The sequence below is a fragment of the Pelodiscus sinensis genome, chromosome 3 (assembly GCF_049634645.1).
Source record: "Pelodiscus sinensis isolate JC-2024 chromosome 3, ASM4963464v1, whole genome shotgun sequence".
Classification (NCBI taxonomy): domain Eukaryota; kingdom Metazoa; phylum Chordata; order Testudines; family Trionychidae; genus Pelodiscus; species Pelodiscus sinensis.
Genome location: NC_134713.1, coordinates 68,378,371 through 68,396,610, shown reverse-complemented (window position 1 = coordinate 68,396,610; position 18,240 = coordinate 68,378,371). Strand labels below are relative to the sequence as shown.

Here is an 18,240-nt window from a genome sequence, read left to right as displayed (position 1 = left end):
CTACTGAGCCTCTGTGCACTGCAACTTTTCAAAGACTTATTACTTGGCCACAGTTGTATGGATAGCACATTTCCCAGGGATGGCAAAAGGGTACGTCCCTGAGACAAACACTGCTCCTTGGAAAATAACTGCCTTGTGCAAAGTAGAAAAACACTTGTTCCTCTTTTTTTTTTTTGTAAAGCAACCACCAGAATTTTTAACATGGCAAATAATTGTAATTTTCAATAGCCTCATTCTCAGAAGTGCTGAATAATTTGGTCTGACAGTCCTCCCTCCCCCAAAAAATCAGCCTGAGGGTAGGTACTCAGCATGGGAAATTTCAGCCAAGTTGATTAGATTTTTGCAAAGATAAAAGCAACAGTAAAAAGGGTCTTATAATAGTAATGTTGGACAGCTGAAGCAGAGCTCTCTATCGCTGGAGAACTTGTCTATTTCATTAACAGATATTAGTCCAATAAACAAGATTGCCTCACCCAGCTTGTTACTTTAATAATACACAGTCAGGGGGAAAAATGCCAATAAGGCTGAGATTGCCTATTAGTAATTTAAGGGTTGTGATTAAGAAAAAAATTAAACAAAACCCCCATCATTAAAAAGCCTAGAAATTCAAGAGTTAAGGACAAACCTGAATACCCTTAGATCTCTGTGCCCATAAATAGGTTTGACTAACCCTGACGCCTGAGCTGAAATACAGAGGCCAGGATGCCAAGGTTTCCTGTGTGCACAGTCCCACAGGGTACAATCTGGCCCATGGTTTGGGTTACAAATTTGGGTCAGTCCTATTCCTCATACTCACACCCTTTTATGGCCATGTGCATTGATAGCCAGAGCCCACTCCTCAAAGACTGTTACTCTGCCTGGGAAAATGTTTGACTACATTCTTGTGAGTATTTTTGTTGTTGTTATTTTAAATAAATGGAGTTCATGTTCTTAAGCAGTAAGCAGTACAGCCAATCCCAAAAGTTAAAAAGTCATGCACAGATCCCTGAAATTCATCAGCCTGGCCACAAAACCATGGGATTTAAAAAATATTATATTTTGTATTTTAGTTTGACCATTGATCTCCCCCTCCTTCTCCATTTATGTGTATGTATGAATTGGCATTGCCAACATGCCCAAATTTATTAAACTGATTTTGATCCCTGCTGCAAGAGGTTTTGCCTCCACATCTGCTTCCTCCAACTCCCCATCAGTTCTCACCCACCACATCTGCCCCTTCCTGCCATTACTCCCTTCCCCTCTTCAAATTTGCTTACCCAGACTCATTTTTGCAGCTCTCAGGTTCTTCACCTGCCCACCTCTCCCAGCGTGGGGGAGAGAAACACCATTTTCACTCTCCTCAGGCTGAGTGTTACTGAGCAACATTCACAGCTGCTGATTTCCAGTAGCTCTTCTGAATTCTAAGCTCAGTTTAGGGCTGAATTTATTGAGGCTTGGGGTGGTCAGGTGACGGTCTTCCCACAACTATGGCTTAATGGTACTTGGGCTACATCTTCACTGCAGAGTTAATCTAGGTGACTGGGACCAGAGGATAAGTACCTGGATTAGCCGAGCTTGGGTGTGAATAGCCACATTACAAATCTATCTCAGTGTCTCCCATGCTGCATTCACTTGTCTGTATCACTAGAACATCTGGAAGGTACAACCCATGCTTCTTAGTGCTTCATGATTCTTCCCAGTGAATAGTGGGCAAACTCATCTGTCCTTTGGGCATATAGCAATGTGTGTGTGTGTGGGGGGGGGGGCATTATTATCATGGGAATGCTCTGGAGAACTACTCACACTTAAGGTATGTCTAGACTACATGCCTCTGGCAACAGAGTCATGTAGATTAGGCTACCTGGCATAGGCAAAGAAGCGGGGATTTAAATAATCCCCGCTTCATTAAAATAAACATGGCCGCCACGCTATGCCGACGATCAGCTGATCCGGCACAGCACGGTAGTCTAGACGTGGATCGGTCGGCTGGGGAAACCTTTGCCAACCGATCCTGTAAGCCTCGTTTCAGAGTTCCCTTAGAGTGGTTTACTCTGTTGTCCTCACTATAAAGTGGGTGGGTTACCAATACCAACTAGTGTGAATGCAAAACTGGGACTTTAGCTTATGCCCCAGGTAGCCCAGGAGTAAAACACCAACACCCTAGGCCAGAGGGAGCGGAGCTGTGCTAAGGCCAACAGACAAGTTAATTCTTTAAAGAAGACATACTCTTAGAGCACATAGCTCTAGGGACATAACCAGCAGATCTTAAAGTAGAAGTAGTACTAGCCTATATCCATTTTTTGTGAATCTCCACCTTGAGAATCTTGTGACCAACTCTTGCCTCAACATAATTAAAAACATAATTCAAAGCTACACTTCTCCATGCGCATGAGACTCCACATATCCCCATTCAGTTCTGTACTATGCAGTTTTGTCTGTCATGAACTATTGTTACTTTTCCAGTGCAACACTGGGGTGAAACAAGAGATTGCGGGTTTAGCTAGAGAAATGAATCTTGAACATTCAAAATACTAGTTGTGAAAAATAAACATAAGTCCCCCTCTCTTCATCTTTCATGTTTGTGATGCCATTACATCTATTCTAAGAACAATGTTGTGCAGTTACAGGATATGCCCTAGATTCCAATATTGCTCAATCTCCAGTTCATTTTCTCCCTCTCCCCCATCAATTGATCATGTCAAATGATAACTTTCAAATGGCTCCCAACAGGCACTGAAATTTGGCTCAGCTCATGGAGGTGAGTTTGGTGGGGATGAGTAAGTTAATACTATTGCTACCTTTATTGTTCAAAATGAATAACAAAGGATATTAGAGACACAAGGTGGGTGATGTAATAGTTTTATTAGAACATCTGTTGATGAGAGAGAAGTTTTCTCACAAACAGAAGTTGGTTCAGTACAAGACATTATTTCACGCTCCTTGGGTGTCTAGACTACAGGGCTTTTTCAAAAAAAGTGGCCTTTTTTTAAAAAAAAAACTTCCCCTGCGTCTAGACTGCTGTAAATCAAAAGAAAGTGGCATTTTTTTCGACAGTGGAAAACCTTGTTTTACAAGGAAGAATGCCTTTTTTCGAAAGTGCTCTTTCAAAAAAAAAAAAAGGCGCTATATAATGCAAACTGTGCTTTTTCGAAAGGGAGAATCCAGACTGCCTGAGTGCTCTCTTTCGAAAAAGCGACTCGCTTTTTCGAAAGTACTGGTTGTAGTAGATGCTCTTTTTCGAAAGAGGCTTGTAGTCTAGCCATAGTCCTGGTGTCTCTTTTACTATGGGGCCATCGTAGCTCCATCTTTCAGCCTCTCTCCATCTTTTATTTTCATTGGTTTTCAAGGTTGAAGGTTTTCATTTTTGAAGCATAATGATCAAGTCTTGGCTTTCCTAGTATTGCTTGAGAACTTTTGGGAGCCAGCTCATCCCCCTGTGAAAGGATGGCCAGTCTTTAACAAAAATATCTTATCAGGCATTAGGGCAAAATAAATAATAATACATAGCTCTTGTATAGATCTCAAAGTACTTCATAAAGGAGGAGCCCATTTTACAGATTGGGAAAGTGAGATATAATAATTTGCCCAAAGTTACCCAGAAAGCCAATAGCAGAGCTGGTAATAAAACCCAGCTAGCCTAAGTTCTAGTCCATAATTATGTTCCTGCCAAATTCATGACCTTAAAAAAATGCACTGCCGACAGTGAAATCTGGTCTCCTCCCATGAAATGTGTGTGTGTGTGTGTGCGCGCATGCGCACACTTTTACTATGATTTCACAGGGGAGACCAGAGTTTCTCAAACAGGGGTCTCGACTCAAAAGAAAGCTGGAGGGGTGTTGCAAGGTTATTTTACGGGGGATATAGTATTGACATCTTTCATAGTTGAGGGTCCACAGAGCAGTGGCACCCATCTCTGCAGGCAGTTCCCTGCCATCAGAGTGAAGAAGTAAGGGTGGCATAATACGGAATTGCCTTTCTTACTACTGAACTGCTGCCTTAGGAGCTGTGGCTGGGGGGTGGTGGCAGTGCAGAAGTAAGAGTGGCAACACCATACCATGGCATCCTTACTCCTGAGCTGGTGCTGATGGTGGCTCTACCTTCTGAGCTGAGCTCCTGGGCAGTAACCACCACTTTTGAGCTGCCCAGCTCTGAAGGCAGCCACAGGGCAGGTTAGCAGTACTACAACCCCCACCCAATAACCTTGCAATCCTTCCCCAACTCCTTTTTGGGGTGAGAACCCCTACAATTACATCACCATGACATTTCAGATTTAAATAGCTGAAATTGTGAAATTTACAATTTATAAAATCCTAAAGTGAAATTGACCAGAATGGACTGTAACTTTGGTGGGCTTTAATCATAATTAATTTTTTAAAAAACCCTAAAAGACCCCACAAGTTTTAAATGGCCTAAATAAGCTTGTCTCCACCTTGCAATTACTCTGCTGACAGTTTTTTTAATTAATTTACAATCCCACTAACTTCTCTAGTTACCTATAGAGATCCAGGTACGTGTGATGTGAATTAAGATCTCCAAAGTTACCCACAGAGTTCTAGATAGATGTGATCAGCATTTCAAATGTAAAAAATAAGAAAGGGGGGAAATACTTTAAAAAGACCAAACCCAATTAATCATATATATTTGAAGACATCTTTATCAGCAAGGCTATGTTCTGAACTGGACATAATGCATCAGCGTATATAGAAAGAATGATCTTCATTGTGCAAAAAAGCAACACAAAATTCGTCCACTGGGCAGTTGTACTAGCACAAGAAAAAGGACTAGACACTTATAAAAAATAAAACTTGAGAATCTAAGAAAAGTTTTGGAAAGAAATAATAAATTGCAGAAGCCAGGATTTTTATGCACTTGGTTTTCTGCTGTCCCTGTCCATGTTTCCCCAAACAGCTTAGAAAAAACAAACACAGCTAAAAGCTTCTAAACATTGAAATTCAGTTAAGCAAAACTGAGTCAGTTTCAGGGTTAATCACTAGCAATCTGAAAGTAAATAATATTCTCTTATTAAATACCATTCCCTGGTAGCATTTACCAGAAAAGTCTCAATTTGATCATAGACAAAAATCTTGTCAACATTTGTTTGAGTTTAGTTCATGGTTTATTAGCACTCCTTTATGTAATGTGAAAGCATTCAGATCTTCTCACCTAATAATGGTATATTCTGTGGAAAGTAGGTAAACAACTTAACATGAATAACTGTGACAATCTGTTCTGATCTTTTGCATATCTCATGCCATAGAATTTCACCCTGTAAATCCTGCATCAATTTGTGGTTGAATAAGAGCATTATTCAGACAAGGTTGAATAGATTGGCTTAAACCATATCATTAGAGTCCCTCCCCGCCCAAGGAATTCTTATAACTAAATAACATTCAGATCTCATATCCTGTAGACACAGTCACTTCAGGTGATTTGTCAATATTTATTTAATGATTCTGCAGGTCAACTGACATTTCCCAATGGGCTAATTTCACTGCATATTTTAGAATGTGTCCCCCTTATGTTCTTTTTTTGGCTACACAATCTAGTTCTATTTATGGTATCCTGACTCTTATCAAGATTCTGTACCTGATGTATAAGAAAGGAAAGGCAAGCAGACAGAGTAAAACAAAAAAGACCAGAAGTAAATCAAAAAATAAACTCTGATAAAAGCTCTCCTCCCATAAGAGATTAAAATCTTAACCAACACCACATTAAGAAAAAAATCAATATTTTATGGACTAGAAAAAACAGAGAATTATATACTTTTAGTTAGTTATCCAGTTTGGCAATGGCTTATTTTCCTGTAGTGTACTTTTCTTTTTATGTCTTCTAAATGTAATTACCACTTTCACTGAAATAGGGGAATGAGATCTTAATGCAACTATAGTCAATTAAAAGACTACTATTAACTGCAACAGTCTTTGTATCAGCACCTAAAAAGATACTTGTGCTCCTGAGTAAGGTGTGCTTTAAAACAGGAGTGTGGTAAATGGTATGAAATCTGCCCTATAGTATTTAATTGCACCATTCTCAATGGCCTAGTATAATGATAGTTTAATTACATGAAAGCATAGAACAACAAAGGTAAGAAGCATTTGTAACATGAACTGAGATGGCCTTTAATATAGACACTTTAATTTTAAAAGCTCAGTAAGCAGATGAAATCCTCGCAAAGTGACATAAATGAGATTTAGGAACAAAGCTATATTGTTCTATTGATTGTAATGAAAATATATCGTTAAAATAATTGCTGTAATGATGATAAATGTACATGACTCTTAACAAAATGCTGGTTTTTCTATAGCATTGACAGTTTTAATAGAGACAAGAAACACATGTAAGAAAAGGTATTAGACAACAGTTCAAAGAGGAAAGACCAAGAAGAAACTATTCATGGTGAGAAGGACAAATGAATTTCTGGAAAATTGGTTTTCAGAAGGTGAGAGGTTATATGGCAGACAGGAAGGTGAATCTCAGGCCATGTGTATACAAGGTAAAAATGTGTATGTTTAGTATATACTGAAAAAGGCAGTGGCAGTTTTATAACATGTTAGCTGGTTGAGGGAAACTATACACAAGTACTGTGTTTGATTGATGGAGAGTATTGATGCCAGTGGCAGACTAAAGTGTGGTTTTATTTATTTGTATTCTGAAAAGATGACATAGCAAAGAAAAAATATTCATAGAAAACTAGCTCATTTTGGTAAAGGGACTGTAGTCCAGCTCTGCAAATTGCTAGTTTTGCAACCTATTTTTGTTTGTTAAGAAAGGATCAGCTTTGATGCTTCAGAACATAACTACTCTGTGGAAGGCTGGGCTGGGCTTATGGGCAAGCAACTCCAATCTTAGGGGCACCAGACTCAAGGTGCCATTTTTGTTGTTCATAACCAAAAGGGTAGCAGAATGTTTGAAGTAAAATGTTTCAGATATTCTATATGTGGATTCATTTTCAGTAACCTCCTACTATGTTGTGGAGCTTTATAGAATCTCTTAGAACCTTTTAATTTTTCTGAAAAATAGATTTTCCTGGAACCAATGTTCTCAGCCAAGGTTTGGATAAATGAAGCACCACAACAAGACATGGAGGAAAGGGGCTGTATGACCTTAGTAAGCTGCCAGCAGACAAGAAAAGAATAAGTGTGTAGATTTCACCAGATGGTGGCACATGGGAAATGTTTGGATGCCATTGATAAAGACCCCTTATGTCAAATTGGACAACATGTCATGTTTTAGCACATGGGAAGCACTCTTCCCTCCAGGTTCTCCAGTTCATTCAGGGTGCAGAGCTGAAGGACACTTTTCCTAGTGCACGGATAGCTTTGAGGATTCTGCTTACATGCCGCATGGTGAGTGCGGCCTTTTGAAATGTATCTTTAAAATGTACCTTTGATTGGTGAGAAAAGCAAACTTTGGAACTAGAGAACTAGGGTTAACATTCTAAGGCTGTCACCTACTTAAAACTTTACAATGTAGATGCACAATTCAATTTTATTTGATATCAGCACATTTCAGATTTCTATAAGCTTACAGGAAACAATTTTTTTATTTTCTTTTACATGACATGAAAAAAATACAGATTCACAGCATGCAAATTTATCATATAAAGCCGGCTTAAATGACACATGCAAATTGTGTATCAAAGTCATGAAATGGGCTATAAATGGTCTGGGTGACATTTGATCTATGGCTCATCCTGGTGGTAAGTGTTAGTAAGAAACTTACAAGAATAGCAACATATATCATACTTGTGCATTATGCATTTTCTTCCATTTTCATTTGGAGCAGCTCGTGCTGGCCACTGTTGAAAACTAGATACTAGGTTAGATGGGTCCATTGATCAGATACTATCTGGCAATTCCTCTTTTCCTTCATCATAATGCATGAAAAATTTAAAGAATTTTTTTCTCCCATATAATTCAACTTTTTTTCTCCCATATATAGTGCTTAGTAATGTAGAGATTTTTGTTGCTACAAGCAAATATGAAGTGGAAAAAATGAAAATGGATTTTTTACAGTCACCTTTTCCAAAAATAATCTGTGAACATGCACCTGTAATTTTGGACCCATAATTAATTGCTTGGCTAAGTCCCACATTTTTGCAAACTGCTTAGTTAACATCCAGTATAACGAGAATCAGAAAACTGGAAAAAAGCAAGTGAGTTGCTGATAAAGTGTAGAACACTGTAAGGGGATTCTGATTTCATGTACAATTTGAAACAAGCATTAAACCGGCTTTTAATTGTGTAGTTGGTGGTGCAAATTATGGAGGAGATGGCCTTCTGTCTCCTCCTGGCCATGGAGTGGATTCTCGTCTCCTTGTATTAGTGGGTATCCATTTCTGTTATTCCTTTCTGTTTGCAAGGCAGAGAAGTAGTCCCCTCTCCCCCCGCACTCTTCCCTCTGGAATGGTGAAAGTCATACAGACTCTTTCCCTTTCTATACTACCCTCCTACCCCCCCAGCTCCTGTACATAGCAGAATGACTACTTTGGCAGCAGCCTCCTTTGTCTGTCCAGCAGTCTTGAGGTTCAGAGCGCAGAGGGGCATTGTTCAGATTAAATATTGTGACCCAATGGGGATGCATTTCTCTACTGTCACCACCACTTTACACCTCAATGTCTGGATCAATAGAGTACTGGTATAATTTATATTCATTAAGGTCACCTATTATGTCTTCCCAATAAAGATTTTTCATAGTAATTTTTGGATTATGTAATATGAAACCCTAAAGCTCCCAACGGCAGAGTGCACTGTTTTACAAGGACGAACATACTGTATTTCCATTAAAATATATGCAGACATTTCTTTTGAAATGTTTTCTTAACCAGAACTGCGTAAAACTCTTGTTACAAGACACAAGGCATGCATGCGGCAGCTGAGCACTGTGATAGAATTGAACTGCTGTTGGAGAGTGACTTGAATGACTAAATAACTCTTAGGGCCTTTAGATGAATTTCTGACTGCAGGCTAATGAAGTACTTGGTTACAGCATGAGAGAATAATGAGTGTGTCTCTAACTATACAGCAGAGCCACATTCACGACAGAGAATGTCGTCCTGCTGTGTGAGAAATCCTTGGCCCACCAGCGAAATGGAACATTTTACACAGTTAAAACAGTCACTGTGCCACTGGCGTGCTTCAAATGAGATATATTTGGCATCTCCAAGAGCTGAAAAAGAAATTAGGAAAAGGGGAATTCAATACATTTCAGAAGAGATCTGAAATTCAATAGCCTGTTTTTGAATATATCATGTTGTCTTCTTTCACACTGAAATCTACAGGCATCCTGCAGTTTGAAATATCCTGTAAAAATAGATTTGCCCAACATATGCAAGGTAGGTGCTAAAAATGAAAGACGAGGACAATATTTGCAACAAAGTTCCGAACTGTGAGATACCTGCCTGTTTTCATATTCCATTATGATCTCTAAGCATAGATGTGACTCATACACTAAGGCCGGGGTCTCAAATGCCCAGCCCATAGGCTACCCTGGCTGGAGTGAATGCACCATCTGGCCTGGGAGTACTGGTGGGCTGAGGTGGGCAAGGGCATGTTGGAATCATCCCTCAAGCCCTTCCCATTATCACTTGCCCTCTCCACCACAAAGCATCTCAACCCCCAAGGATCACCAGGAGGGCCTGATGCGGCGATAGCAGTCGACTCCCTTGCACAGCCCATAGGGGAAATGGAGTGCAAGGCCAAGTGGAATGCAAGGCCCGGTTGCCAGGGAGAACGTTTGAATGTGTCTGGAGGCAGGGCCATCCTTACAATTTATGAGGCCCTGTGCAACTAAAGCCAACCCTGCATGGCTTCTGCTGGTGGCAGGCTGCGTATTTCATGTATGCCTAGGGATGGTACTGCTTGGAGGGGGGGTAAAGCAGAAGGACAGAGCCCCCTTCTTTCCTCAGGTGGGTGGGGAGAGCACAGTGGCCTTGGTCTGGGCACTTGGCAGGGGAGGAGACACTGGGGTGGTCATGAGTTGTCCTCTTTGGGTCTTGCACCTGGAGGCAGGAATCATCTCTGATAGAAATTATGTGAATTTTTGTGGTTCCAGTGCAAAATAAAGTGAAATTCAGATATTTCAATGGAACATGTCTGAGATTTAGGGATTTTCATAGTCCAGGACTCAAACTGAAAATCACTAGGTTTGAGCTATGTGAAATATAAGGTCCCAGAAAAAGCATACCCTCAGGTAGGTATACTGGTGGATTTTGGAACTCCATATCTTAACACGTGAGTGAAGATTTTGTTAATCTCAAATATTCCTAAATCTGTTACTGCCTCCACCCTGTAATCTTATCACAGTTGATTGCATTTCCCCTAACTTTTTGGATGTATGTATATGAGTAGCATGCTACTGTTATTAGCTGGTTCCATTACACTTCATCATTGGGCTACAGGAGTAGAGGATTCATTACTAATCATCTCAACTAATGGTCTCAGAATAGTCATGGTATGGACCTGACTTTGAATTATAAATCATCTAAGGACACAGGGCCAAATCATAATACAACTATTCCATGAGTGGCTAGATCTCTTGAGATACGTCTACACAGCAACATTATTTTGAAATAACTTAGTCCGTATCCACACAGATGGCAGTTATTTCGAAATACTATCAAGCTGGAGGACTTCTTACTCCGATTCATTGTACGAGGAGTAAGGCAAGTCAGAGGAAGCTCAATTTGCATAATTTATTTCAAGTTATGTTCTGCTGTGTAGACGCACTCTTAATGTGGTAAATGTGCCTTAGCTAAACAGAACAGTTATATCTAATTAAGATACAATTGTACTAGTTTTAGGTCTGAAAAAAACTGATTACAGGAATAATATACAAAATGTTTGTGTTCACAGTAGAGGTAGGATGCTACTGAGGATACATCTAGATTGCACTCTAAAATCAAAATAAGATACGCAATAAGCGCTATGCAAATTTTGAAATAAAGCACTATTTTGAGACATCCCTTATTCCTTGTGGAACTAGGTTTACAGGGATGCTGAAATAGTGCATCTGTTATTTTGAAAATTATTTCAAAATAGTGGCCGTGTTCCTTGGATGTGGGGTAGCTATTTCAGGAGGTATCCCGAAATAGTCTTGACGTACCCTAAGTGTCTCTTTGTGTATCCTTAGGGACGTGAGTCACTCAACTTCACTTTGCAGTTCCTCCATCCAAAAATATACAAGACATTTATATAAACCAAAAGAAAAGTCTTTTCAGCACATGAAAATAATGTAATGCTTAGTAGGTCCTGTAGAATATGTGATTTACATGGTCTAACAAGTTATGTTGCATTTACTATGGACCGAATTCAGATTCTGTCTTCATTTACATAGCTAAGAACAGAATTCGATTCATGGAACTCACTTTCATATGGCTGAGAGCCTACATACTGCCCCTTCAGTGGGGCAAGTTTTATAACAAAGAGCTTTATAGGGAGCATGAAATAGATTTTGTTTTTTTCCTTTTGTGTGATTTGGAGGAAGAATATAGGAGGACACCTTTTGTGTCACCAGACAACATTGACCTTATTTTCAGCTGATGTATATTTCCTGAGCTTACCTGACGATTCCAGTAAGTCCCACCAGCTAGACCAGGGGTAAGCAATAATTTTTGGCTGGGGGCCACTTCAAAATTTTTTGAAGTGGCCCCGGACCACCCTGGAAGTGGCAGGGCTAAAGTGGAAGGGGTGGGGCCAGGATGCTTCTGGGCTTCCCCACCCACAGACCATGATTGGTCTGGGGGTGAGGGAGTCCCTTTGCCCCCCCTTCCCACTAAGCACCCATGCCCCTGGCAGGGTGGAAAGAGGCTTCACAAGCTCTCCCACTCCCCAGGCCAATTAGAGCCTGGGGGCGGGGAAAATGCAAGAAGTTTCCTCTGCCCTGCCAGGAGCACGTAGCACTTTGAAGTGTCACACGCTCCTGGCAAGGCAGGAGGAGACTTCACACGCTCCCTTGCCCCCATGCCCTGATTAGACTGGGAGCGGGAAGAGCGTGCAAAGTTTCCTCCACCCTGCGAGGAGCCCGCGGCACTTCAAAGTGCTGCACACTCCCCCGCAGGGTGGGGGCAGGGCAGAGGAAGTTTTGTGTGCTCCCCCGCCCCCATGGTCTGATTGGCCTGGGGGCGGGGGAGCATGTGAAGCCTCCTCCCGCCCTGCCAGGAGTGCGTTCCTTATAGAGCGAGGGCGGGGCGGAGGAAACTTCACGTACTCCTCCCTCCCCCAGGCCAATCCCTGGGCTTGGGGGTGGGGGAGCATGTGAAGTCTCCTCCTGCCCTGCCAAGAGCGTGAGGAACTTCAAAGTGTTACGTGCTCCTGGCAAGGTGGAGGAAACTTCGTGCACTTCCCCCGCCCCCAGGTCCTAATTGGCCTGGGGGCAGGGGAGCGGCAGGGACTCCACAGGCCAAATCAACCCACTTGGCGGGCTGGATCCAGCCTGGAGAGGCCCTTTTGCCCACCTCTGAGCTAGACACCTGGGAAATGATCATTGACTATTGGGGATATTTGCTACTAGCAGTCACAGGTTAACTACATGCCATTGTAGGCAGTCTCATTATACTGTACCTTACATAAGTTTATCAAGTTCAGGCTTGAAGAGACTTAGGTTTTTTGGCCCCCACTGTTTTGCCACATACTATTCTCCTGAGAAGGCTGTTCCAGAACATTACTCTGGTGGTTAGAAACCTTCACCTAATTTCAAGCCTAAGCATCTTAATGGCCACTTTATTTACATTTGTTCTTGTGTCAACATCGGTGCTGAACTAAAATAACTCCCCCTCTCTCCCCTGGTTTTTCTCCCTCTAATGTATTTATAGAGAGCAGTCAAATCCCCCCTAAGCCTTCCTTTGTTTAGGCTAAACAAATCAAGCATCTTGCGTCTCCTCTCATAAGTAGGGATTTTCTTTCTTTTGATTATCCTAGCAGTCTTCCTCTTGCACCTATTCCAGTTTGAATTAATCTTTCTTAAACATGGGAGACCAGAATTGCATGCAGTATTTCAGATGAGGTCTCACCAGTACCATGTTTAATAGTAACAACACTTTCTTTTCCTCTGGACAGTTACATTTGGTGACAGTCAAGTTTTCATAACCTGCACCATGAACAAAGGACTAGAGCAGCCAGATTTGGGGAGTGTGCTAGGAAGTTTGAGATATGGGTGGTTGGACTCAGGCCTATATGCCGTAGTGTAGACATTGGAGATCCAGGTTGAAACTGACAATTCAACAATTCCTAACCTAGGTTAACCTCAAGCCCTAAGTAAACAAATCCAGAGTTTGTTAACACATGTTCTACTATTGGTGTAGTCATACCCAGAAAGTACTTTTTAAGCAAACTGACTTAAAATTCACAATAAGTGCAGTATTTTAATTGCAAGTGGAATATTTTATGTTAGTTAATACAGTGATTTTGAAACTTTGTTTCTCATTAACCTGTTGAAGAAAATCATAGATGCCTGCAACCCAATATAATTTGACTAGAGTCTGGGCTCCAGGGTGTGGCTGAGGATGAGAGCTTTGGGGTATAGGAAAGGACTCTGGCTTTGTGGGGTGGGGGAGTCAGGGCTGGGACAAGAAGGGCTTACCTTGAACAGCTTCCTGCCAGCAATGCAGCGGGGATGCTAAGGCAGGCTTCCTGCCTCTCCTGCACCACAGCCCATGCTGCTCCAAGAAGCAGCCAGCAGCAGGTTTCCAGCCAAAAGGAGTGTGGAGCTAGTGCTTGGGTTGGGGTCATGTGAGGAGCCCTGTGCATTCTTCCTCTCCCCGCTCCTAGGGTCTGGCACACTCTGCAGTGCCAGGACAGGCATCCCCACTGGTCACCTGATCACCCTGCAGCAGTGAGACCCAGTGCCTGACATTCTATGTCCCAGTACTGGGTTGAGACCTGTAGTTTGAAAACCGCTGAATTTACAGATATTTGAGCTGAATCAGCACTGATAATTTTTTAGTGGCTGATCTACTTTAAATAGCTAGACTCACCAGTAATGGGTTTGTTGCAGGCTGCACACTTCTGTGCATAAAGCTTGTTGAAGCAGTCTAGGCAGTATGGATAATCATCTCTGGAAATAAATCGTTGCCCAGACAGTTGCTGCTTACATCCAGCACACAGAAAGCATTCTTTGTGCCATGGCTGGTCATGGTAGGTCACTCCACCAGTTGTTATCACCTGATGCAGCAACAAAAAGCAAATAAACAAAGGAATGAAAGCATGAATCCATAGCATTCAGCTGCAAAATCAAAATGTTCTCTTATTTGCACAATTCTGATAACATGTGAAGGGTAGTCTAAAGTAGGAATTCCCAAGGTGTACGTGGGTTTTTTTTTTAAATAAATCCTCCTACTTCTTTCCTCTCTGCAGTTTGGATTTTAATCTTGACTGAGTAGGACTGACATGAATATGCAGCTGCATAAATTATTCATGTTGGTTCCATAGCAGATACTGTAACATCTGCACCTCATCATCTTTAGTGTATTTATTCTTACTAAGGATGTTAAGTATTGGGTAATTGATTAATCGAATAGTCGATGCATTTTTGCTTCGATTAGTTGATAGGGCGCCTCCGCCTTTGAAGTATAGGGCTGTTGCTACACTTCAAAGGTGAAAACACTGAAGCTCGGGGTCAGCTGAGGACTCCTCCAATGACCCCAGATTCTGCCCGGCACTGCTGCTTTGAAACACCGCCATGGCGTTTCAAAGCGGCAGTGCCGCATGAAGTCCTTGGTCAGTGGGGGAGTCCCCAGCTGATCCCAGGCTACGCATGACACTACCACTTTGAAATGCCAGGCTCCATGCAGCATTCAAAGCGGCAGCATTGCATGGAGCCCGGGGTCAGTTGGGCTCCCTGCGATGCTGCTGCTTTGAAATGCTGGGCTTCCCACAACATTCAAAGCACCAGTGCTCCGCACAAAGCCCAGGGTCCGTTGGGGACTCCTTAGTTGATCCCAGGCTCCACGCAGCCTTTGAAATGCCACGAGGAGCCTAACGCATTCAAAGTGGCAGCGCTGCATGGAGCAGCTGACCCCGGGCTCCGTGTGACACTGCCACTTTGAAGTACCCCTCTCTTTTCCCCCCCTTGCTGCTTCTATCTGATAGAGGCAGCAAGTGGGGGCGGGAAGTGTCTAGTCGACTAGTCCTTCACATCTCTAATTCTTACAACCCCTTGTGAAGTAGGAAAGAACTGTTATCCCCATTTTACCGATGAGGAACTGATACACTGACACTAAGTGGCTTGTCTAAGTCCACACAAGAAATATGTAAAACCAGGAAATAGAACCCTGGTTCTCTAACTCCCAGGCTAGTACCATAATCACTGGATCATCCCTCCTACTTAGAACATAAACTCTTCAGGACAGGGAATATCTCTAAGAATATGTCTACACTGCAGCTGGAAAGGGTGATTTCTAACCCAAGTAGACAGTAGGGATGTCATAGTGTAGTCAAACACCCAATGAGGCATAGTAGTGCAGCGGCAGGGGAAGCTGCCGTGGAACAGCCTCTGTCCTTGGTGAGCCCAGGCTTACCGTGGATGAAGGCTGCTTTTTGGGATGCCAGCGCATCTCGTGTCTGCGGGGAGCTCAGACCCTCCACAGACAGGGGCTGCTGCTACCCCATGCTGCTGCCTCTAATAGAGGCAGCAGCAATGGGCAGAGGGATGGGATAGGTGGCTCTCCCTTGTACCAGCCTCCCCTCACTGTGTCTGTGTCTATATCAGAGGCAGCAGCACGGAACAGCAAGCAGAAGGCCGCCTGTGTGGGGAGCTGGTTTTTAAATTGGCTCCCCTCATGGACCAGCTCCCAACTGCCACCCTACGCTGCTGCCTCTGATACAGAGGCAGTAGTGCAGAGTCGCAGGGGCCTCCATGCAAGTGGAGCTAGGAGTGCACTGGCTGCCGGCCCAGCCGCCAGGGACTATCGTATAGTTGTGTAACTATAATATTTGATGTGGTTATACATCTATTCAATTACTCGTTAACATCACTAGTAGATAGACTTGAACTAGCTCTGCTCAAGCTGGGTGGCTAAGGATAGCACTGTGGACATTGTGTCTCATGCTAACTGCGCAAGTCCAACCCTGCCTGAGCTCCTGTGGCTAGCCTGAACGCCTGTCCGCACTACTTTTTGTAGCACACTTGCTCAAGCAGAGCTAGGGCAAGTTTATCTACATTGGTTGAGAATCACACTTCTTAGATGCAGTGTAGACATACCCTCATGTACTGTGCTTAAACAATGGGACCACTTCTTGACTCTATGGTGCTACTGTAATACCAATAATTAAGAACAGCAGAAGAAATTAGGCCTCTAAATATGGAAGATGGTAGAATTCTATTAATTACTGGTTCATTTTCAACTTTTCAGCAACTCTTGGGTAACTTTTTAAATGTTTTCAAAAATATTGTATTTTAACTTAGTAAGAAGTAGCCAGGGTATGTCTACACTGCACTCTAAAATCAAAATAAGATATGCAATTTGCGTATCTTATTTCAATTTTATTTTGAAATAGCCTATTTAGAAATTTGACACGTATACACAGCGCCAAATTTCTAAATAAAGCACTATTTTGAGACATCCCTTATTGTTCATGAAATGAGGTTTACAGGGATGCCGAAATAGTGTGTCCATTATTTAAAAAATTATTTCGAAAGAGTGGATACGTTCCTTGGGTGTGGGGTAGCTATTTTAGGATACCTTGCAGTCTAGATGTACCCACAGTCTAAGTAAGCATTGTGGTAAAACATTCTTATGCCCTTAGGAGAGCAAAACATAGTGGGCTCGTCTACACTGGCCCCTTTTCCGGAAGGGGCATGTTAATTTCACCTATCGTAGTAGGGAAATCTGCGGGGGATTTAAATATCCCCCGCGGCATTTAAATAAAAATGTCCGCCGCTTTTTTCCGGCTTTTAAAAAAGCCGGAAAAGAGCGTCTACACTGGCCCCGATCCTCCGGAAAAAGCGCCCTTTTCCGGAGGCTCTTATTCCTACTTCAAAGTAGCCAGTATGATCTTCCATTCTGCTATACCAGTTATCCTCCTTTGTTCTTGTATGTTACTATCAACTCTAACTTTGCTCTTAGATTAGCTCCCTTGCTGACATCCTATGAAAAGCTCATTTGTATGCTCTGTGCCCTTCCTGCTGTTTCATGTAAATTCAGATTTAAACCTCTATGTGTCTATAATGCTTGGTGTTTACAGAGATTATTTTAACCTTGTAGTTTCTGTAATCAGACTTTGCCTATAGTATCCTAATGTACATAATGTTTTATCTTTGGCTTCCTTGTCCAGAATTGCATTAAAACGAGCGTAGTAGTGTCTTGTAGAGCTCTAGCTCTTCCCTTTAGTTATGTTTGGTTAATTACCTTCTTGCAGGCATAGCAGTGGCGTGCAAACTGCTTCTCAAAACATGGCACACAATAATTCTCATTGTCTTTGGTAACCAAAGGCTTTGTTCCTAAAGGCTGCCGGCAGTACTGACAAACAAAACAAGTTTCATGCCAGCAATTTCCTTTAAATTCCATTTTACGAGAACCTGAAAACCAATAAAAGCATGTGAGTGCCACTGAAGTTAAGGGATCACCTTGCAGAAGGACAAGATTCCCTCATCCAGATGAACTTGCATCTGACTTTGTTGAGCCCCTGACTACCATTGCACCCCACATCCAATTCAACTACAAAGTCATAATCCATACCCACATCCACATACTATAATGCTTCTTCCCTCCTTTTCCTCTGCTGGTGCCTCATTGCTGAGAGAGCAGGGGCCTCTTATTGTCTCCTAGAGAACCCCTTGTAGGGGAGGAGGAGACATGTTCCAACAGCAGGCCATGCCTCTCCTCTCTGCAAGGGAGTACACCCACGTTCTGAATGGAGGGAGAAGCTGCAAAATCACATCATAGAGTTGGTGTTTCCCCTGGGTAAGAGAACAGGCCTTGCTGTCCTGACCTATTAGGGCTGATCATAGTGACCAGAAAAAATAAGAGGTGTTAACCGTGTCCAAGACAGAAACAGACAAGCGTCACCTTGTCACCTGCCAGCGTGCTTTAACTTTTCTCTACTATCCTCAAATGGAGCAGGGACTAATAGCACTCATGCCATTTCTTTTTGCCAGACTATGGGACAGTTTATAGTTTGGAGACATAAGTATTAAAGGACAATAATTGGTAAGGCCACTAAAATCAGGCCTGGTCTACACCTAAAATGTGGCTGAACATAGCTACATCACTCCAGATGTACAAAATTATACACCCTGATAGATGTAGCTCAGCCGACCTACTCA

At 42.3% G+C, this 18,240-nt stretch overlaps 1 protein-coding gene across 5 annotated transcripts in view; it reads right to left on the bottom strand.

The window, feature by feature from the left end:
• Positions 1–7,453: 7,453 nt before the first annotated feature.
• Positions 7,454–18,240, bottom strand: part of FHL5 (four and a half LIM domains 5) — a 31,395-nt gene continuing 20,608 nt past the window's right edge. For all 5 annotated transcript variants that reach the window (XM_025182292.2, XM_006118418.4, XM_025182293.2 and 2 more), the window contains 3 exons: positions 17,324–17,493; positions 13,952–14,138; positions 7,454–9,147 (listed from right to left, as the gene is read on the bottom strand). In XM_025182292.2, the coding sequence (XP_025038077.1) occupies positions 8,996–9,147; positions 13,952–14,138; positions 17,324–17,493 (509 nt within the window). In that variant the 3' untranslated portion in view covers positions 7,454–8,995. The remainder of the gene's footprint in view (positions 9,148–13,951; positions 14,139–17,323; positions 17,494–18,240) is intronic.